The sequence below is a fragment of the Pangasianodon hypophthalmus genome, chromosome 12, assembly GCF_027358585.1.
Source record: "Pangasianodon hypophthalmus isolate fPanHyp1 chromosome 12, fPanHyp1.pri, whole genome shotgun sequence".
Taxonomy (NCBI): Eukaryota; Metazoa; Chordata; class Actinopteri; order Siluriformes; family Pangasiidae; genus Pangasianodon; species Pangasianodon hypophthalmus.
In genome coordinates, this window is record NC_069721.1 from 5,450,600 (window position 1) to 5,466,527 (window position 15,928).

Genomic DNA, 15,928 nt, shown 5'->3' on the forward strand with positions numbered 1-15,928 from the left:
ATCCCGCGTCATCATCCCCCCTCATCACCCCGCCCAGACCGCGGCTCCGTCCCAAACAGCTCCCTGCTGCACATGTAGTGCTTTCTAATAGCGTGCAAAATCCATCCCTTCATACACTCTGTAGTGCTTTTATTCAGCGGATTGAATCACATTTTGAATACAGCCCTTGTGTCTCGCTGACTGAAAGCGTCTCCCTCGCCGCCTGGGGGAGAGAATACCGACTCTTTTCAGTGAGTCAGATCTTTTGGTTCGGTTCACCAATAAGAGTCGACTCTTTCGGCTCGCAAACGGCTCCTTACCTGTTTTTTTTTTTTTTCTAAAGCGGATAAACTCGATTGCTGTTCTTTGCTTAACTAAGGATTAACTTGTTTCATGAAATCTTACTCTACTTTCTAATCGACAAAATAACCTTCTTAATCGGATTTTTTTTTATTTAAACGATTTTAAAATCCGTTTAAACCGTTGTTATGCTGCCTCAAACACACATCTCAAGAGTCAGAGCCCATGAACTCATCCCTCACCATTCAAGAACAGATCAGATGTTAAAAACACTAATGTGATTAAACTACACTGTTAGTTTTTTAAAAATAATTTAAAAAAGCCAAACGACTATGTGAGTCGGTTCTCAACGTTCACTCAAAAGAACCGACTCACTGCCGAACGACACATCACTTCAAAGAGCCAACAAACAGCAGAGTATAATATTGGGGGAAAGTGTGTGTGTGTGTGTGTGTGTATGTGGACGGCTTATGAAGGACTTTGTCCGAAACGTCCTGTTACTCTAGAAGCTGTGTGTACTACACTGTACTTTTACCATATCTGCTTATCTACAGTTGGTTACTTAAGTATTCACCCCCTTCAACTTTTGCACATTGTTGAGTGTTACAACCTGAAACTGATGTTAAAAAGAGATATCCATGGATGTAATGTGATAAAATTTCTCTGCCAGAGGAACAAGAATGCATACACTGATAAAATAGTGGGGAAAAAATGACTCCTATCTATCTATCTATCTATCTATCTAATCATAATAAAAACTTACACCACAGCAAGGTATATCATTTTCAACAAATATTTTTAATTATAAACACACATTATATATCATTTAAACACTAATTTATTTACATTGCACAGATGTGAAAATAAAAATAATTCATCTTTTGGTAAATTTCTTTTACTCTTTTGCAGGTTTTTTGAGTTTGCTCTTCAGCTCTGCCATCATCAGGGGGCTGCCCATCCTGCACACACAACACCACACAAAACATTTGTTGAAGGGGGAAAAGTGATTTGCATAAACACAAGAAACTAGTCTGATTTTAGCAGTAATGTCTAATTTTGTCTCAATATGCAGTTTTTGGTTTTTTTTTTTTTTTTTAACAGGTGGGTGACAAAGGGGAAAAAAAACACAAGCTCTGTTATGCTATGGGAGGAACAGAATTTTTTTTGTGCCACGTTTGGGTCCACTTGTCCCCTTGCACGGAAAGTTGATAACAAATCAGTACAAAGTTTTTCTGACTGATCCCCTTTATCCTATGATGAAGCATTTCTATCCTGATGGGAGTGGTCTCTTCTAGGATGACTCCGCCCCCATCCACAGACCATCAAGGCTCATGAAATTGGTTAATGAGGATGAAAATCATGTAAATCATGTAAATACTATAACCTTGCAGTCACATTTTGGACCTGAGATGTGTAGAATCAATGCCAAGGTGCATTGAAGCTGTTCTGGTGGCTTGTGGTGTCCCAACACCTTACTAACACAATTTATGTTGGTTTTCCTTTAATTCGTCACCCATCTACAGAATAAAATAGACAGCTGTACCCAGGTTGTCTTGGTGGTGTCCATTTTGGTTTGGGAGGCGATGTCTCTTGCTTGACATTATCATCTGTTGACTGTGAGCCTGAGTCAGATTTCTGCATGATAAACAGTAGGTACTGTAGTTATACTACTACATCTAGTAATTCAAATCCAGTAATATACTGACATTAAATCCAATAGTCTAATTACTGTTTGTGAACATGTCATACATATTTTAAGTTGAAATTTCTGGTTTCGCAGTTTATTTTTATACCTGTACCTGTGATGTTACACTCTCTGAATCTTCCCCATCTCTTATTTTTCTTCCAGCTTCGGTTTTTCTCAGTGCAGGGAAACCTGCACCCAGACCTCAACAACAGAATAAGAGGAAGTCACTATTTCACAACATCACAGTACCAATGCTAGCATACCAAAGCCTTTTTCTTTTGCAAACTATATATACACATGCCTCATTATGATCACACTATCAGTTGTCCTCTAACGTATGCTAATGCACAATGATGTAGACATTTTCTTAAACATCCAGTCATTTTAATTAAATCAAATTTGACTCGTATAGTGCTTTTAACAATAGGCATTGTCACAAAGCAGATGTAAAATTAGATCCCTAATGAGCAAGCTAGAGGTGACAGTGGCAAGAAAAAAAACTCCAAGATAACATGAGGAGGAAAGAAACTTGCGAGGAACCATACACAAGAGAGAACCCATCCTAAGGGATTATACAGTAAATCATTACTCTTCTATGTACATATACATATATATAACTTTTTAAGTGTGTTAAAAGTGTGGTATGGGCAGATTGTGAATAAGAGTCCTGGAATATGCACAGGGCAGTTTTTATGATTACAGCAGCAGTTCTTAGAACCTACAAATCTACAGTATCGAGGTGAGGTTATCCACTGAAACAAGAGTGAGACTTAGCGATAAACTGTATAAAGTGCAGATCTTAAGGATATCCATGTAGGACCATCCACAACAACATAAACTCACTAGTATCACATGAATTGCATTGTACATGGATATAACTGACCATTCTCCAAGTCACTGAATATACCTGCAATTCATTTTAATATTCATAGTCAATAAGAAGTGCATCAGAGTTATGGAATGGACTATCAGGGTGGGCAGTGATATGAGGCATTGCAATCAAACAATATTTGAATTCAAATTAAAACAGGAACCATATTTCCAGTTGAACTCAACATGACTCATAACAAGATTACTAAATTTAATCCCAAATAAGCACAAACCACATCTTGCTATTCAGAAAATTAACATATTTCAAAGTTTTATAGCAGAATAGCACAAACCACATCTTGCTATTCAGAAAATTAACATATTTCAAAGTTTTATAGCAGATTAGCAAACAATGGACATTTGGACAATGGAAATGGACATTTTAGATTTTAAATTACCCCAGAATTCTACCTTTAAGTATGTGTATCCACTTACTTGCTACTTTAATAAGATCTCCTGTACACCTGCTCATTCATGAAAGTATCCAATCAGCCAATCATGTGGCTGCAGTATAATGCATACAATCGTGCAGATACACAACATGTTAATGTTCTCATCGAACATCAGATTTGGGGAAGAATGCGATCTCAGTGACTTTAACTGAGGCATGGTTCTTGGAGCCAGACTGGCTGGTGTGAGTATTTCAGAAACTGCTGATCTCCTGGGATTTTCACACACAACAATCTGTAGAGTTTGCACAGAATGGTGCGGAAAAAAACCATCGAGTCAACAGCAATTCTGCAGTTGCTTTGGGTTCTGCTCCTGGCAGCCAAGAACTAGAATCTGAGTCTGCAATGTGCACAGGATCACCGCAACTGTGGAACATTGGACTAACATGGCCTAATTTGTCCTGTTTCAAGCCAGGTATACAGGTGTTCCTATTAAAATGGCCTGTCAGCATTTATCTGACAAGGTTTGTTATCTTTATTCCAATCCTTGTGTGTAGTTATGTTTTTTTTTATATAAATGTCTCTTTATGAACGTTTGTGCTTAGTGTCAACATGTTCTCCCTATAACTGTTTTGCACTTACCTCTGGTCAATCAATGGAAGCAAAGCCTTTTAACACTGGACATACTTACTTGCAAGTCTTTGGATAATAATAATTAGCCTTACTCTAGATTTATCAACTCACCAGGGAGTTTGAATCCAATCACACCTTTGCTTGGTACCGATGGACCTTGTATATGACTCTTTTTTAGAAAGCCGGGCTGTGAAGGTTGAGGAGGAGTCAAGGGTTCTACAGAAGCCATGTTTATAAGCGTACGAGGGTCTTTAGGGGGTCGAACGAGAGGGTTTTTAACAGCGATCTTCGACTTCTGGACTGTAAAGTCCAAGGATGAAGCCTACAATGGTGAAATAAAAATAACAACAGCAGTCAACTAAAATAAAAATTCCAGAAACGATCAATCCATGTTACCCCAAGTGCATTAATCAGTATTTTACCTGTGATGGAAGTAAAAGATCTGTTAATACTCCTGGTTTATCCTCGTCATTGTCTCCTGCCATTTTTTCGAACCCTCTCTTCAGTCCAGGTCTGCCTCTTTCCTCTACGTCCTCCTTACTGTCTACTACTGATTCTCCATGTTCAAATTTTTCTTCATGCTCTTTGCTAATTTCCTTTGATGCTTCCGATTCAGAAAAGACTAGCTGACACTTATCCTTTTCTTCCTCTGTGATAGGTTCTTCCATTTTTTTCATTGACTCCATCTCCCCACCTGTTGAAACTACCATGGTTTCAATATCTGTCATTTCTGCTACCAGTTCTTTTTTACATTCCCATGTGTCATTCAGTAATTCCACATTCATGCTGCTCTCTGACATTTCCTCATGGCTTTCAAGTTCACTTTTATGCTCTTTTCTTTCAGGAGCCTCCATTTCTCTCAATAATTCCCACTCACTATCCTCTCTTTCCTTTGCTATTTCCTCCACAACTCCCAAACAGGATGCAGCATCCTTTATTTCATCTAATAATCCAGTCTCTGCCTCACCAGTCCTCTCTTGTTCCTCTGTATCTTTCTGTGAATCTCTCTGCATCTCCAGTGCTTCCTGTTCTGATTCCCTCTCTGGCAAGTACAAAGCCTCTGAGAGTCCAATCTGAAGTTTATGTGATGAAGCTTCAGCAGTTGAATCTTGCAGTGTGCACTCATCCTGATTTATCTGATCCGCTAATGGGGTCTCATCGAGAATTGACTTATCACAAGTGTTCTCTACAAAAGAAATCTCACATTCGGCTGTCTGTTCAGGAGAGCTGGACTTTGCTTCCACTTTTAGTTCAGCTTTACTGGAGCACTCATCCAGTTCCTGCAGTGAAGAACTTTGCATTTCATCAACAGACTCAACTGCACTGTCATCTAATTGCTCGATAGGAACTGACTTTATTGACTGACTAAATGGTGCTTCCAGTAAGCTCAATTCATTTATTCTTGATTCAGCTGATTCTTCTAGCAAAGACCCTTGTTCAAGCAAGCACTGGCTCATTATTTCCTGTACAGCCACCTCTTCTCTATCTATGGGCTGCTCATGAAAGCTACTCTCTCCCTCAGCTGATTTCTTCACATCTACTGCAGCAACTTCTGCTCTGAATTTTGATGTGGTTTCAACAGTTTCCATCTTGTTTCCTGTCCTTGTTTCTGGTCGTGTAATGAAACCCTCAAAGTCTTGTTTAGTCACTACAGCTGGCCGTTGTGGTACATTGTGATCATGAGCTGTATCATCTAACTGTCTGAGATCTACATTCAGGGCCACCTCTGATATGGCTTTTTGTTCTTTGTTACTTTGCTCTAACTGCTGCATTTTCATTGTAACAGCCAAATTATTGTCCTCATCTTCAGACATTCTGCTGGGCTCAGACACTTTTTTGTATATTTCTGCATTTTCTATATCTGCTGTCTCCAAAAGTTGGCATTCAGTATCCACACTTCTATCAATAACTTCAGTTTGTTTCAAAGTTTCTTTCATTTCTGTGTCACAGACTTTCTGTTCTTCAACAATGTCAGTGCCTGTGAACTGCTCACACACTGAGAACTCTTCCTGATATCCATCCTTCAATTTTCCCACAGTCTCTTGCTTTGTTTCCTCAATGCTGACTTCAATCACTTCCTTTTCTTGCAACAGTAAGGCATTTTCCAGCTTGAGGCCGTCGTTTAAAGGGACCCTCCCTTCCCATGTTGAGGCCAGCTGAATAAACAAACCCTCATCCACCATTCGTGATTTACTTGCTTCATTTTCATGCTCAGTTGTTCCCTGACTGACCACTGCTGTATCTCCCATACCACACACACTTGCCTGTTCTTCAGGGTCTAAGCCTTGGTCAGTGAACCTGCCTTTAATTGGTTTTTCTTCAGTTTCTCTCTCATACTCTCTCCTCGAGATTTCATCAGCACCTCCCTCTTCTTCTTTGGATTTGTTACTCTGCTGCTGACTGTTTTCATTCCTCTCAACATTTAGATCAGCTTCCTTGGCCAGTAAGCCTTGGTCAATAAACTCACTTTTAATTGGTTCTTCTTCAGTTTCATCATACTCTTTCTTCATAATTTCATCAACACACTCCTCTTCCTCTTTCTTTCTCTGCTGCTGATTGTTTTCATTCCTCTCAACATTTAGATCAGCTTCCTTGGCCAGTAAGCCTTGGTCAGTAAACTCACTTTTAATTGGTTCTTCTTCAGTTTCATCATACTCTCTCCTCAAGATTTCATCGACACCTTCCTCTCCCTCTTCTGGTTTCCTTCTTTGTTCCTGATTGTTTTCATCCATCTCAACATTTAGATCAGCTTCCTCAGCCAGTAAGCCCTGCTCAATGAACTTGCTTTTAATTGGTTCTTCTCCAGGTTCATCATTGTCTCTCCTCATCATTTCAACAAGGCCTTCCTCTTCTAGTTTCTTTCTCTGCTCCTGGCTGCTTTCACTCCTCTCAACATTAAGATCAGCTTCCTTTGTTATTATGTCCTGGTCAATAAACTCACTTTTAATTGGTTCTTCTTCAGTTTCATCATTCTCTTTCTTCATAATTTCATCAACACACTCCTCTTCCTCTTTCCTTCTCTGCTGCTGATTGTTTTCATTCCTCTCAACATTTAGATCAGCTTCCTTGGCCAGTAAGCCTTGGTCAATAGACTCACTTTTAATTAGTTCTTCTTCAGTTTCATCATACTCTGTCCTCAAGATTTCATCGACACCTTCCTCTCTCCTCAAGATTTCATCAACACCTTCCTCTCCCTCTTCTGGTTTCCTTCTCTGTTCCTGATTGTTTTCATCCATCTCAACATTTAGATCAGCTTCCTCAGCCAGTAAGCCCTGCTCAATGAACTTGCTTTTAATTGGTTCTTCTCCAGGTTCATCATTGTCTCTCCTCATAACTGCACTGACACTTTCCTCTTCCTGCTTCGTTCTCTGTTCCTGATTGTTTTCATCCATCTCAACATTTAGATCCGCTTCCTTGGCCAGTAAGCCCTGCTCAATGAACTTGCTTTTAATCGGTTCTTCTCCGGGTTCATCATTCTCTCTCCTTATTATTTCAATAATATCTTCCTCTTCAGGTTCCATTATTTGTTCCTGACTGATTTCACTCTGCTCAACATTTAGATCAGCTTCCTTTGTTAATAAGCCCTGGTCAATAAACTCACTTTTAATTGGTTCTTCATCAGTTTCATCATTCTCTCTCTTCATAATTTCATCAACACATTCCTCGTCCTCTTCCTGCTTCATTCTCTGCTGCTGATTGTTTTCATCCCTCTCAACATTTAGATCAGCTTCCTCAGCCAGAAAGCCCTGCTCAATGAACTTGCTTTTAATTGGTTCTTCTCCAGGTTCATCATTGTCTCTCCTCATCATTTCAACAAGGCCTTCCTCTTCTAGTTTCTTTCTCTGCTCCTGGCTGCTTTCACTCCTCTCCACATTTAGATCAGCTTCCTTTGTTAATAAGCCCTGGTCAATAAACTCACTTTTAATTGGTTCTTCTTTGGTTTCATCATTCTCTCTTTTCATAATTTCATCAACATATCCCTCGTCCTCTTCCTGCTTCGTTCTCTGCTCCTGATTGTTTTCATCCATCTCAACATTTAGATCAGCTTCCTTGGCCAGTAAGCCTTGGTCAATAGACTCCCTTTTAATTGGTTCTTCAGTTTCATCATTCTCTCTCCTCATAACTGCACTGACACTTTCCTCTTCCTCTTCGGATTTCCTTCTCTGCTCTTGACTGTTGTCACTCATCTTTACATTTAGATCAGCTTCCTTGGCCAATAAGCCCTGGTCAATAAATTCACTTTTAATTGGTTCTTCTTCAGTTTCATCAAACTCTCTCCTCATGATTTTCTCTTCCTCTTCTGGTGTAATTGTCTGTTCCTGATGGGTTTCACTCCTCTCAACATTTAGATCAGCTTCCTTGGCCAATAAGCCCTGGTCAATAAATTCACTTTTAACTGGTTCTTCTTCAGTTTCATCAAACTCTCTCCTCATGATTTTCTCTTCCTCTTCCAGTTTATTTGTCTGTTCCTGATGGGTTTCACTCCTCTCAACATTTAGATCAGCTTCCTCGCTTCCAGTTCTGTCTTGGTACTTTATGTCTGCATCAATGTAAGCAGGTGAATCTTTTAGCTCAGTAAATTGGTTACTGTGAGTTTTTCTTGACCCACTTTTATTATCCAATGTATTTTCATTATCCTTCTTCATCTGCGATTTCTTGTCTGTGCCCTCTGAGCTAGCGCAAGTGGGTTTGCTCTTGTCTTTTCCTTCATGACCATCATGAGCAATGTTCCCCTTTTCCCACTGAACAGCAGCAGCCCGCACTCTAACCCCGGGATACTGCAGATCTTCTCTTGTCCTTCTCTCACTTGTCTTTGTTTCAATTCTTTCTTTTTCTTCTTCCTTTACTTTTAACTCCTTATGACCCTTACCGATTGGTACAGTGTCTTCTTGTTTAAAATGCACATTATGGGCCTCTTCATTTGTGACATCTGGTCTGAGATATCTTCCTACACTGCCTGTGAGGTAACCCTGTAGACACAGCAGTGAAAAACAAGCAAACAACAAAGTCAGTGTAAGTGCCATGTATTTTGTGTTTAGTTTAAGATGGTTTGGTCACATGCTTATGGTCGATGTTAGCAAAAAGGGAATATAGTCACCTGTACGGCATCATGGAGAGGGGGTGGATAGGGGCCACATACTTTTTGTTGACCTCATAACCTTGCATAACCTTGTACAACCTTGTATAATGCATACTGGATACTGCCTGGCACATGTATTTATTTCTTGCAGCTGTCTTGCTCATGCTTTTACTGTGTTGCAATTTAGTACAACATTGCTACATGGCCTTTAGTTATCATATGCATGTCACACAGTGCCTCTCAGTTACTTTATTTTGATACTTTATGTTGCTATAATCAATATGGCACATTTCAGATATAATGTGTCCAGAGAGAGCAAGACAGAATGGATACTTATTTAAAAAAAAATACACAACCAAAAAAAAAAACGCTGATGATTACATATATTTGTGACGGCATGAGAAAATGTCGATCTATCTCAAGATCTCTAAGATCTGACTTCTTCAGTGAATTTCACACATTGATCAAGCTGTTAGATAGCCAAGTTGTCAGTCTAATTAATTCAGTTTGTAATCTTGTATTGGCTGTGAAAATTGCTCTTGCGCTGCAGTCAGAGTGGAATTTTTAAATGCAAATTTCTTCCTTTTCACTTTTGGAGGTAACCAGACCTTAAAATGGTAGCATGTACTTATAAGTGTGGTTGAGATACATGTATAAGGAAACATACAGTGTATTTTAGTTCAGGAACACAATTTTTAGTTCAGGAACACTATTTTTCAGCTTACAAAGCTCCCAGCTGCAGATATTTTCTTTCCTAAGTGTACTTCTATAGCAGACGTTTTATCTCCAGTCCTGAACACCCCCTGCTCTGCACAGTTTGAAGTTGTGTCTACCCTCAACACCCCTAGCACACTTCATTAAGGGCTTAATAATTAGCCGATCTGAAGGATTCGGTGTGTTGACAGTAGGGAAAACGTTAAACTGTGCAAGGCAGGGGGTCATTAGGACTGACGTTCAAAACCCATGCTCTATAGAGTGCTAGTAATGAACACTGAGTAGGATCAGCACCTATAAAGTATGGGTAATCAGCACGTACTGATCCTTTTCACATCGTTGCACACTTGCATGTTTGCTGCATCTGGAATGGTATAATAAATTTCCAAGATGAACTTTGTAATGAAAATATCACGGCTGCACATGAAAAAAGGAGACTATTAAAGGTCATATAACACTGTAGCAGCAATGCAGGGGTTGAATTATTTAGTTAACTTTTGCTAAAACAGCATTTAATCACTGATCACCTCATGTTTGATCTGTGAAAATGTACAATACCAGTCAAAAGTTTGGACACACCTTCTCCTTCAGTGATTTTTCTTTATTTTTATTATTTTCAACATTGTACATTAATACTGAAAACATCCAAACTATGAAAGAACACATATAGAATTATGTAGTAAACAAAAAAGTGTTCAACAACCCAGAATATGTTTTATATTTTAGATTGTCCAAAGTAGCTACATTTAGCTTTGATGACAGCTTGGCACACTCATCGCATTCTCTCATCAGATTCACGAGGTAGTCACCGGTGTGTGCCATAGGTGTGCCTTGTCAAGAGTTAATTTGTGACATTTCTTGCCTTCTTAATGTGCTTTAGACCATCAGTTGTCTTGTGCAGAGGAAGGGTGGGTACAGAGTCAATAGCCCTATTAGTGCTACTACAACTACTACATATCCATATTATGGCAAGAAACACTCAGTTAAGTAAAGAGAAAAGACAGTCCATCATTACTTTAAAAAATGAAGGTCAGTCTGAAAAATCTCAAGAACTTTGAATGTATCCCCAAGTGCAGTCGCCAAAACCATCAAACGCTATGATGAAACTGGCTCTCATGAGGACCGTCCCAGGAAAGGAAGACCAAGAGCTACCTCTGCTGCAGAGGATAAGTTTTTTAGAATTACCAGCCTCAGAAACTGCCGATTTACAGCACCTCAGATTACAGCCCACATAAATGCTTCTCGGAGTTCAAGTGGCAGACATATTTCAACGTCCACTGTTCAGAGGAGACTGCGTGAGTCAGGCCTTCATGGTCGAATAGCGGCAAAGAAACCATTACTTCGGAAGAATAACAAGCAGAAGAGACTTGCTTGGGCCAAGAAACACAAGGAATGGACATTAGATGAGTCGAAAACTGTCCTTTGGTCTGATGAGTCCAAATTTGAGATTTTTTGCTTCTAACCGCCGTGTCTTTGTTAGACATAGAGAGGGTGAACGGACAGTTCTTGAATGTGTGGTTCCCACTGTGAAGCATCGAGGAGGAGGTGTGATGGTGTGGGGTGCTTTGCTGGTGACACTGTTAGTGACTTAGTCAAAATTGAGGGCACACTGAACCAGCACAGCACAACCAGGCTAGCACAGCATTTTGCAGAGACATGCCATCCCATCTGGTTCGCACTTAGTGGGGCCATCATTTGTTTTCCAACAGGACAATGACCCCAAACACACCTCTAGGTTATGTAAGAGCTATTTGTCCAAGAAGGAGAGCGATGGAGTGCTGCATCAGAAGACCTGGCCTCCACGATCACCCGATCTAAATCCAATTTAGATGGTTTGGGATGAGTTGGACCAGAGAGTGAAGGAAAAGCAGCCAACAAGTACTCAACACCTCTGGGAACTCCTTCGAGATTGTTGGAAAACCATTTCAGGTGACTACCTCATGAGGCTGTCTGAGAGAATGCCAAGAGTGTGCAAAGCTGTCTTCAAAGCAAAAGGCGGCTACTTTGAAGAATCGAAAATATAAAACATATTCTGGGTTATTTAACACGTTTTTGTTTACTACATAATTCCATACGTATTCTTTCATAGTTTGGATGTCTTCAGTATTAATATACAATGTTGAAAACAATAAAAATAAAGAAAAACCATTGAATAAGAAGGTGTGTTCAAACTTTTGACTGGTACTGTATTTCACAATGCATCTGCAGTAAACCTTTTAATTTTCTTGAATCACTTCAAGAAATGCTGCTGGGATCTGCTGCTATGCTTTTAATACAAAAAAAAAGCCTTGACATCTTGCTCAGTGTATCATGGGAGAGACACAGTAGCAGCTACAAAAGTCAAAACTGAACACTGCCCTACAGAGCTGAGGCCCTGAGTTATTATTACAAAACAGCAAAATGATAAGTTAGGTGTTGACTTGAAACGGAAACGACTTTGCAACTGATACTCAGGCGCCTATATCAGCAACATTTTTTTTTTTCAGACAGGAGACCAGTATTACATACAAATATTTGATGAATTGAATCAACTGTGCAAGGATATGTGCTGCAGCAGTGTAAGCTGGTGTTGCTGGAGTAAAAACCTGCTTATTGCACACCTACACATGTCTAAACTTGTCCATCCCTTCTATGTTTCTTTCTATACCACCACCCCCCCACCCCCAGTCCTTTTAGCATATAAACGTGCTTCTTCACCTCCAAAAGATCCTACATATGTGCATGAACTTGCTTTTTTTTCCAGAAAAATTGTTCTTCTTTGTTTTTCTTGCCATACACAGTATATGCTGTCTTTCATATCAACACCCTGATTCTCTTTCCATTTTCTTTACAGAAATCCAGATTTAGATCCCTATTGAGCAACTCAGTGGTGACAGTGCCACGGAAAATCTTTCTGACAAAACATGAGGAAGAATCTTCAGAGGAACCACACTCAAAAGGGAACCTAGCCTCTTCTGGGTGATACTGGATAGTGCTATTATAAAATCATTACAGTATACAGGTGTAGTTCTTTATACAAATGGAAATCTTGAGTGGCGTGTTGATCAAATATTGGTTTACATTATATTCATCAATCCAGAAATATTCCAACAAAAAACTTTTACATGAAACCATGCAAGATGTTGGCAAGATGTTGACTTTGGCAGTTTATTTCTATTACATACTCACATAGCTAGCCTACGTCAAAGGTTCTCAAACTTTTTGCAGGCATTTAAGTCACTCACTGACTTTCAGTATGTACTTTATCCTTGTCAGTGAAGTAGATCCGGAGCCTATCTTGGAAACAATGGGTGAGAGGCAGGAATACACCCTGGGAGGGACACCATGTTATCGCAGGGCACACACACAGTCACACCTAAAGGTAATTTTTCATAGTCAGTCCACCTCCTGGCATGTTTTTGGGAGGTGGATGGAAACCAGAGAACCCAGAAGAAATCTATGTGGATATGGGGAGACTATGCACAGAAACGCTGTGCAGAGTTTAACTCAAGCTCAAGATGAACCAGGGACCCTGAAGCTGTGAGGGGTGTGCCGCTCACCACTTTAACACTCGCTTAGCACTGCTTCATGAGTGTAATCTCACTTCGCAAATACGAAGCTCATTATTTAAACATGTACAAGAATGATTTGGCTAATAATTTGAGCCACTGAGCCGCACCTCTAGCTTTTCAGATTGAATGAACAACTGGTCAGAATTTATTCTCTCTCTCTCTATCTCTCTCTCTCTCTCTCTCTCCCACACACACACACACACACACACACACAGATCACCACCACTTGGTCATTGTGAATGTCTGCTGCTGCTTGTTGTAGTTTTGCACTTATTCATATTCTGATGCTGTCCTTCTGCACCTTATTACATGACATGGTATTTTTGCGCATAATGACTAATTTCTCTTTACACTGTCTTATTTGTTAATATACACTATACGGCCAAAAGTTTGTGGACACCTGAACATCACATGAATATGTGCTTTTTGAAAATCCCATTCCAGAGTTAGTCCCCCTTTGCTGTTATAATAAGCTCCACTCTTCTGGGAAGGCTTTCCATTAGATTTTTGGAGCGTGGCCATGGGGATTTGTGTTCATTCAGCCACAAGAGCATTAGTGAGATCAGGCAGTGATGTTGGTGAGGAGGTCTAGGGTGCAATCGGTGTTTCAGTTCATCTCAAAGGTGTTCATTGGGGTTGAGGTCAGGGCTCTGTGCAGGACACTCAAGTTCTTCCACTCCAACTTTGGCAAACCATGTCTTCATGGAGCTCGCTTTGTGCACAGTTGCATTGTCATGCTGGAGCAGGTTTGGGCCTCTTAGTACCAGTGAAAGGAAATCGTAACACTACAGCACACAAAGACATTCTACACAACTGTGTGCTTCCAACTTTGTGGCAACAGTTTGGGAAAGAACCACATACGGGTGTGATGCTCAGGTGTCCACATACTTTTGGCTGTATAGCATACATGTCTCAGTCTCCGTTATACCTTTGTCTAGTATTTCAATACCATTATCTATCTATCTATCTATCTATCTATCGCTTTTTATTCTTGAACTTTACACTTACAGAACACATTAGATCCAAGCTGACGTTATTTATAGGCCAATTTATAATCAGACATTTGGATTTAACCCATTCAATTCAAGTCACCAGTATAAATAACAATAAGAACTTAATCATAAATATAACAATAAGTATGTAAGTATATTTAGTATACTAAAAATGATCAATGATAAATTAAATAATGATCACAGACTCTACTTTGACAGCCGGTTGTACTTAACTGGAGACTAAGCTTCAGAATCAGTGGATCAGAACCTGAGGACAAGGGTCCACAATAATAATTTAAAAAAAAAAAGAAAAGAAAAGATAATTTGATCTTGATCTTGAATTTGAGGTAAAGTTAGTAGTCTGAAATGCCTTCAGGAAACAGGCTTTACCTCCTGAACACAGGCCACAAGAATTTACTGGCTGACAAACCTATGAAACTTATGGAAAAACAAACAAACAAACAAACAAACAAACAAGCACTCACCCAGACAGTCCATATAGCACGACCAAATCGGTTTATTGCGCTTTCGGAGCCTTCCATCTCTGACAACCTTCAACCAAATGTTCTTTTAGTCAAAAAACGATGAAGCGAGTCGTTCAGATCAGTTAGTAATGTGTGTGAAGTACATGCAGGTCGTCAGGCTTTAGCTCGTGAGGTTGACGAGTTGCTGTTTTAAAGAGGAAGGAGCAGAACAGATCAGGTCTGGTTGAAGAGAAAAGTATTACATGAGCAATACACAGCACAGGACATGTGTGGCTTTGTGGTTAATTACAAAAAAAAAAAAAGTATAGCTGAAACACTGTTAGATGATCCACGCGATAAACACTTCTCTAAACGGACTGCTGCTGTGTCCACTTCCCTAAACTTTAATACTCTAACAAACCAGGAAGAAATAATCGCCTGTGTGTGATGTAGTGGAGTGTTAGCCAGGGGAGGCTGTGATGTAAGAGGAACGCATCAGCAGCAGCACTAACGCGCGCGAGGACATGCAGGGCGAGTCAGCAGCTAATGCACAAACATTTCCATTTTAGACTTCATAACAGCTTTAGTTTAAAAAAAAAATGAACATATATATGTTTTTAACTTTTTTGAGAAAGTGTGAAGCCACGCCTTATTCACTGGAACTAACAGACTATAGAGAGCCTGAATCCTAGTGATGGGAATTCCGGCTCTTTTCAGTGAGTCAGATCAATCGACTCAGCTCACCTAAAAGAGTCGACTCTTTCGGCTCTTTCCAGCTTTTTTCCACTCAAAGCTGTTCAAAGTCGCTGATCTTACCTATCTATGTTCAATACCTTACTCTACATTCTTATATATTAACTGTATAACATTAGCTTACACGTTGCATTGTCTTTAATAAAATGTATTTAAATAAATCATAAAACCATCATGCTTCAAGTCGCATTGACAGACAGTATTATTATATTACTGCATTATTATATTACTAAGCCTGCTACATACAGTATTAAAATAACTGCCAAGGCTTTACTGCTGAACATGCTGAGCAGAAAGCTTTAATTACAGCGCTACAGATATGCGAGTCGGCTCCCAGTGTTCACCTAAAAGAGCCGGCTCAAAGAGTCGACTCATTTATGAACGACACTTCAGTAGTACTCGAGATGGATAACTGTAAAAATACCCCAGTAATATTATAAAATTATACCCTTCTTATGAAGGAATAGTTGTTACTTCTTCTTTTATGTAGTAACATTGCATGTTATTGATATCATT

General features: G+C 39.6%; 1 protein-coding gene across 3 annotated transcripts; it reads right to left on the reverse strand.

Annotated features, from left to right (window-relative positions):
* Nucleotides 1–1,058: 1,058 nt before the first annotated feature.
* On the reverse strand, nucleotides 1,059–15,313 carry si:ch211-136m16.8 (trichohyalin). Of its 3 annotated transcripts, XM_053238628.1 has the most exons (7): nucleotides 14,681–15,313; nucleotides 7,043–8,828; nucleotides 4,281–7,012; nucleotides 3,970–4,180; nucleotides 2,073–2,167; nucleotides 1,823–1,914; nucleotides 1,059–1,238 (listed from the first exon to the last, which is right to left on the reverse strand). In XM_053238628.1, exons 1-7 carry the CDS (start codon nucleotides 14,735–14,737, stop codon nucleotides 1,175–1,177), a joined length of 5,037 nt encoding a protein of 1,678 aa, XP_053094603.1. In that variant the 5' UTR covers nucleotides 14,738–15,313; the 3' UTR covers nucleotides 1,059–1,174. The 3 variants fall into 3 exon arrangements, with proteins under 3 accessions (XP_053094603.1, XP_034165188.2, XP_034165189.2); XM_034309297.2 differs by having other exon boundaries at nucleotides 4,281–8,828; nucleotides 14,681–15,310; XM_034309298.2 differs by having other exon boundaries at nucleotides 2,079–2,167; nucleotides 4,281–8,828; nucleotides 14,681–15,307.
* Between the last annotated feature and the right edge of the window lie 615 nt (nucleotides 15,314–15,928).

Bases quoted from the DNA above. Each gene is read 5' to 3' on its own strand.
- si:ch211-136m16.8 (XM_034309297.2), bottom strand. From the start codon at position 14,737: ATGGAAGGCTCCGAAAGCGCAATAAACCGATTTGGTCGTGCTATATGG. The intron at 8,829-14,680 runs GTGAGTGCTTGT...CTGTGTCTACAG, and splicing joins GTGCTATATGGACTGTCTGG to GGTTACCTCACAGGCAGTGT. The intron at 4,181-4,280 runs GTAAAATACTGA...TCACCATTGTAG, and splicing joins ATCTTTTACTTCCATCACAG to GCTTCATCCTTGGACTTTAC.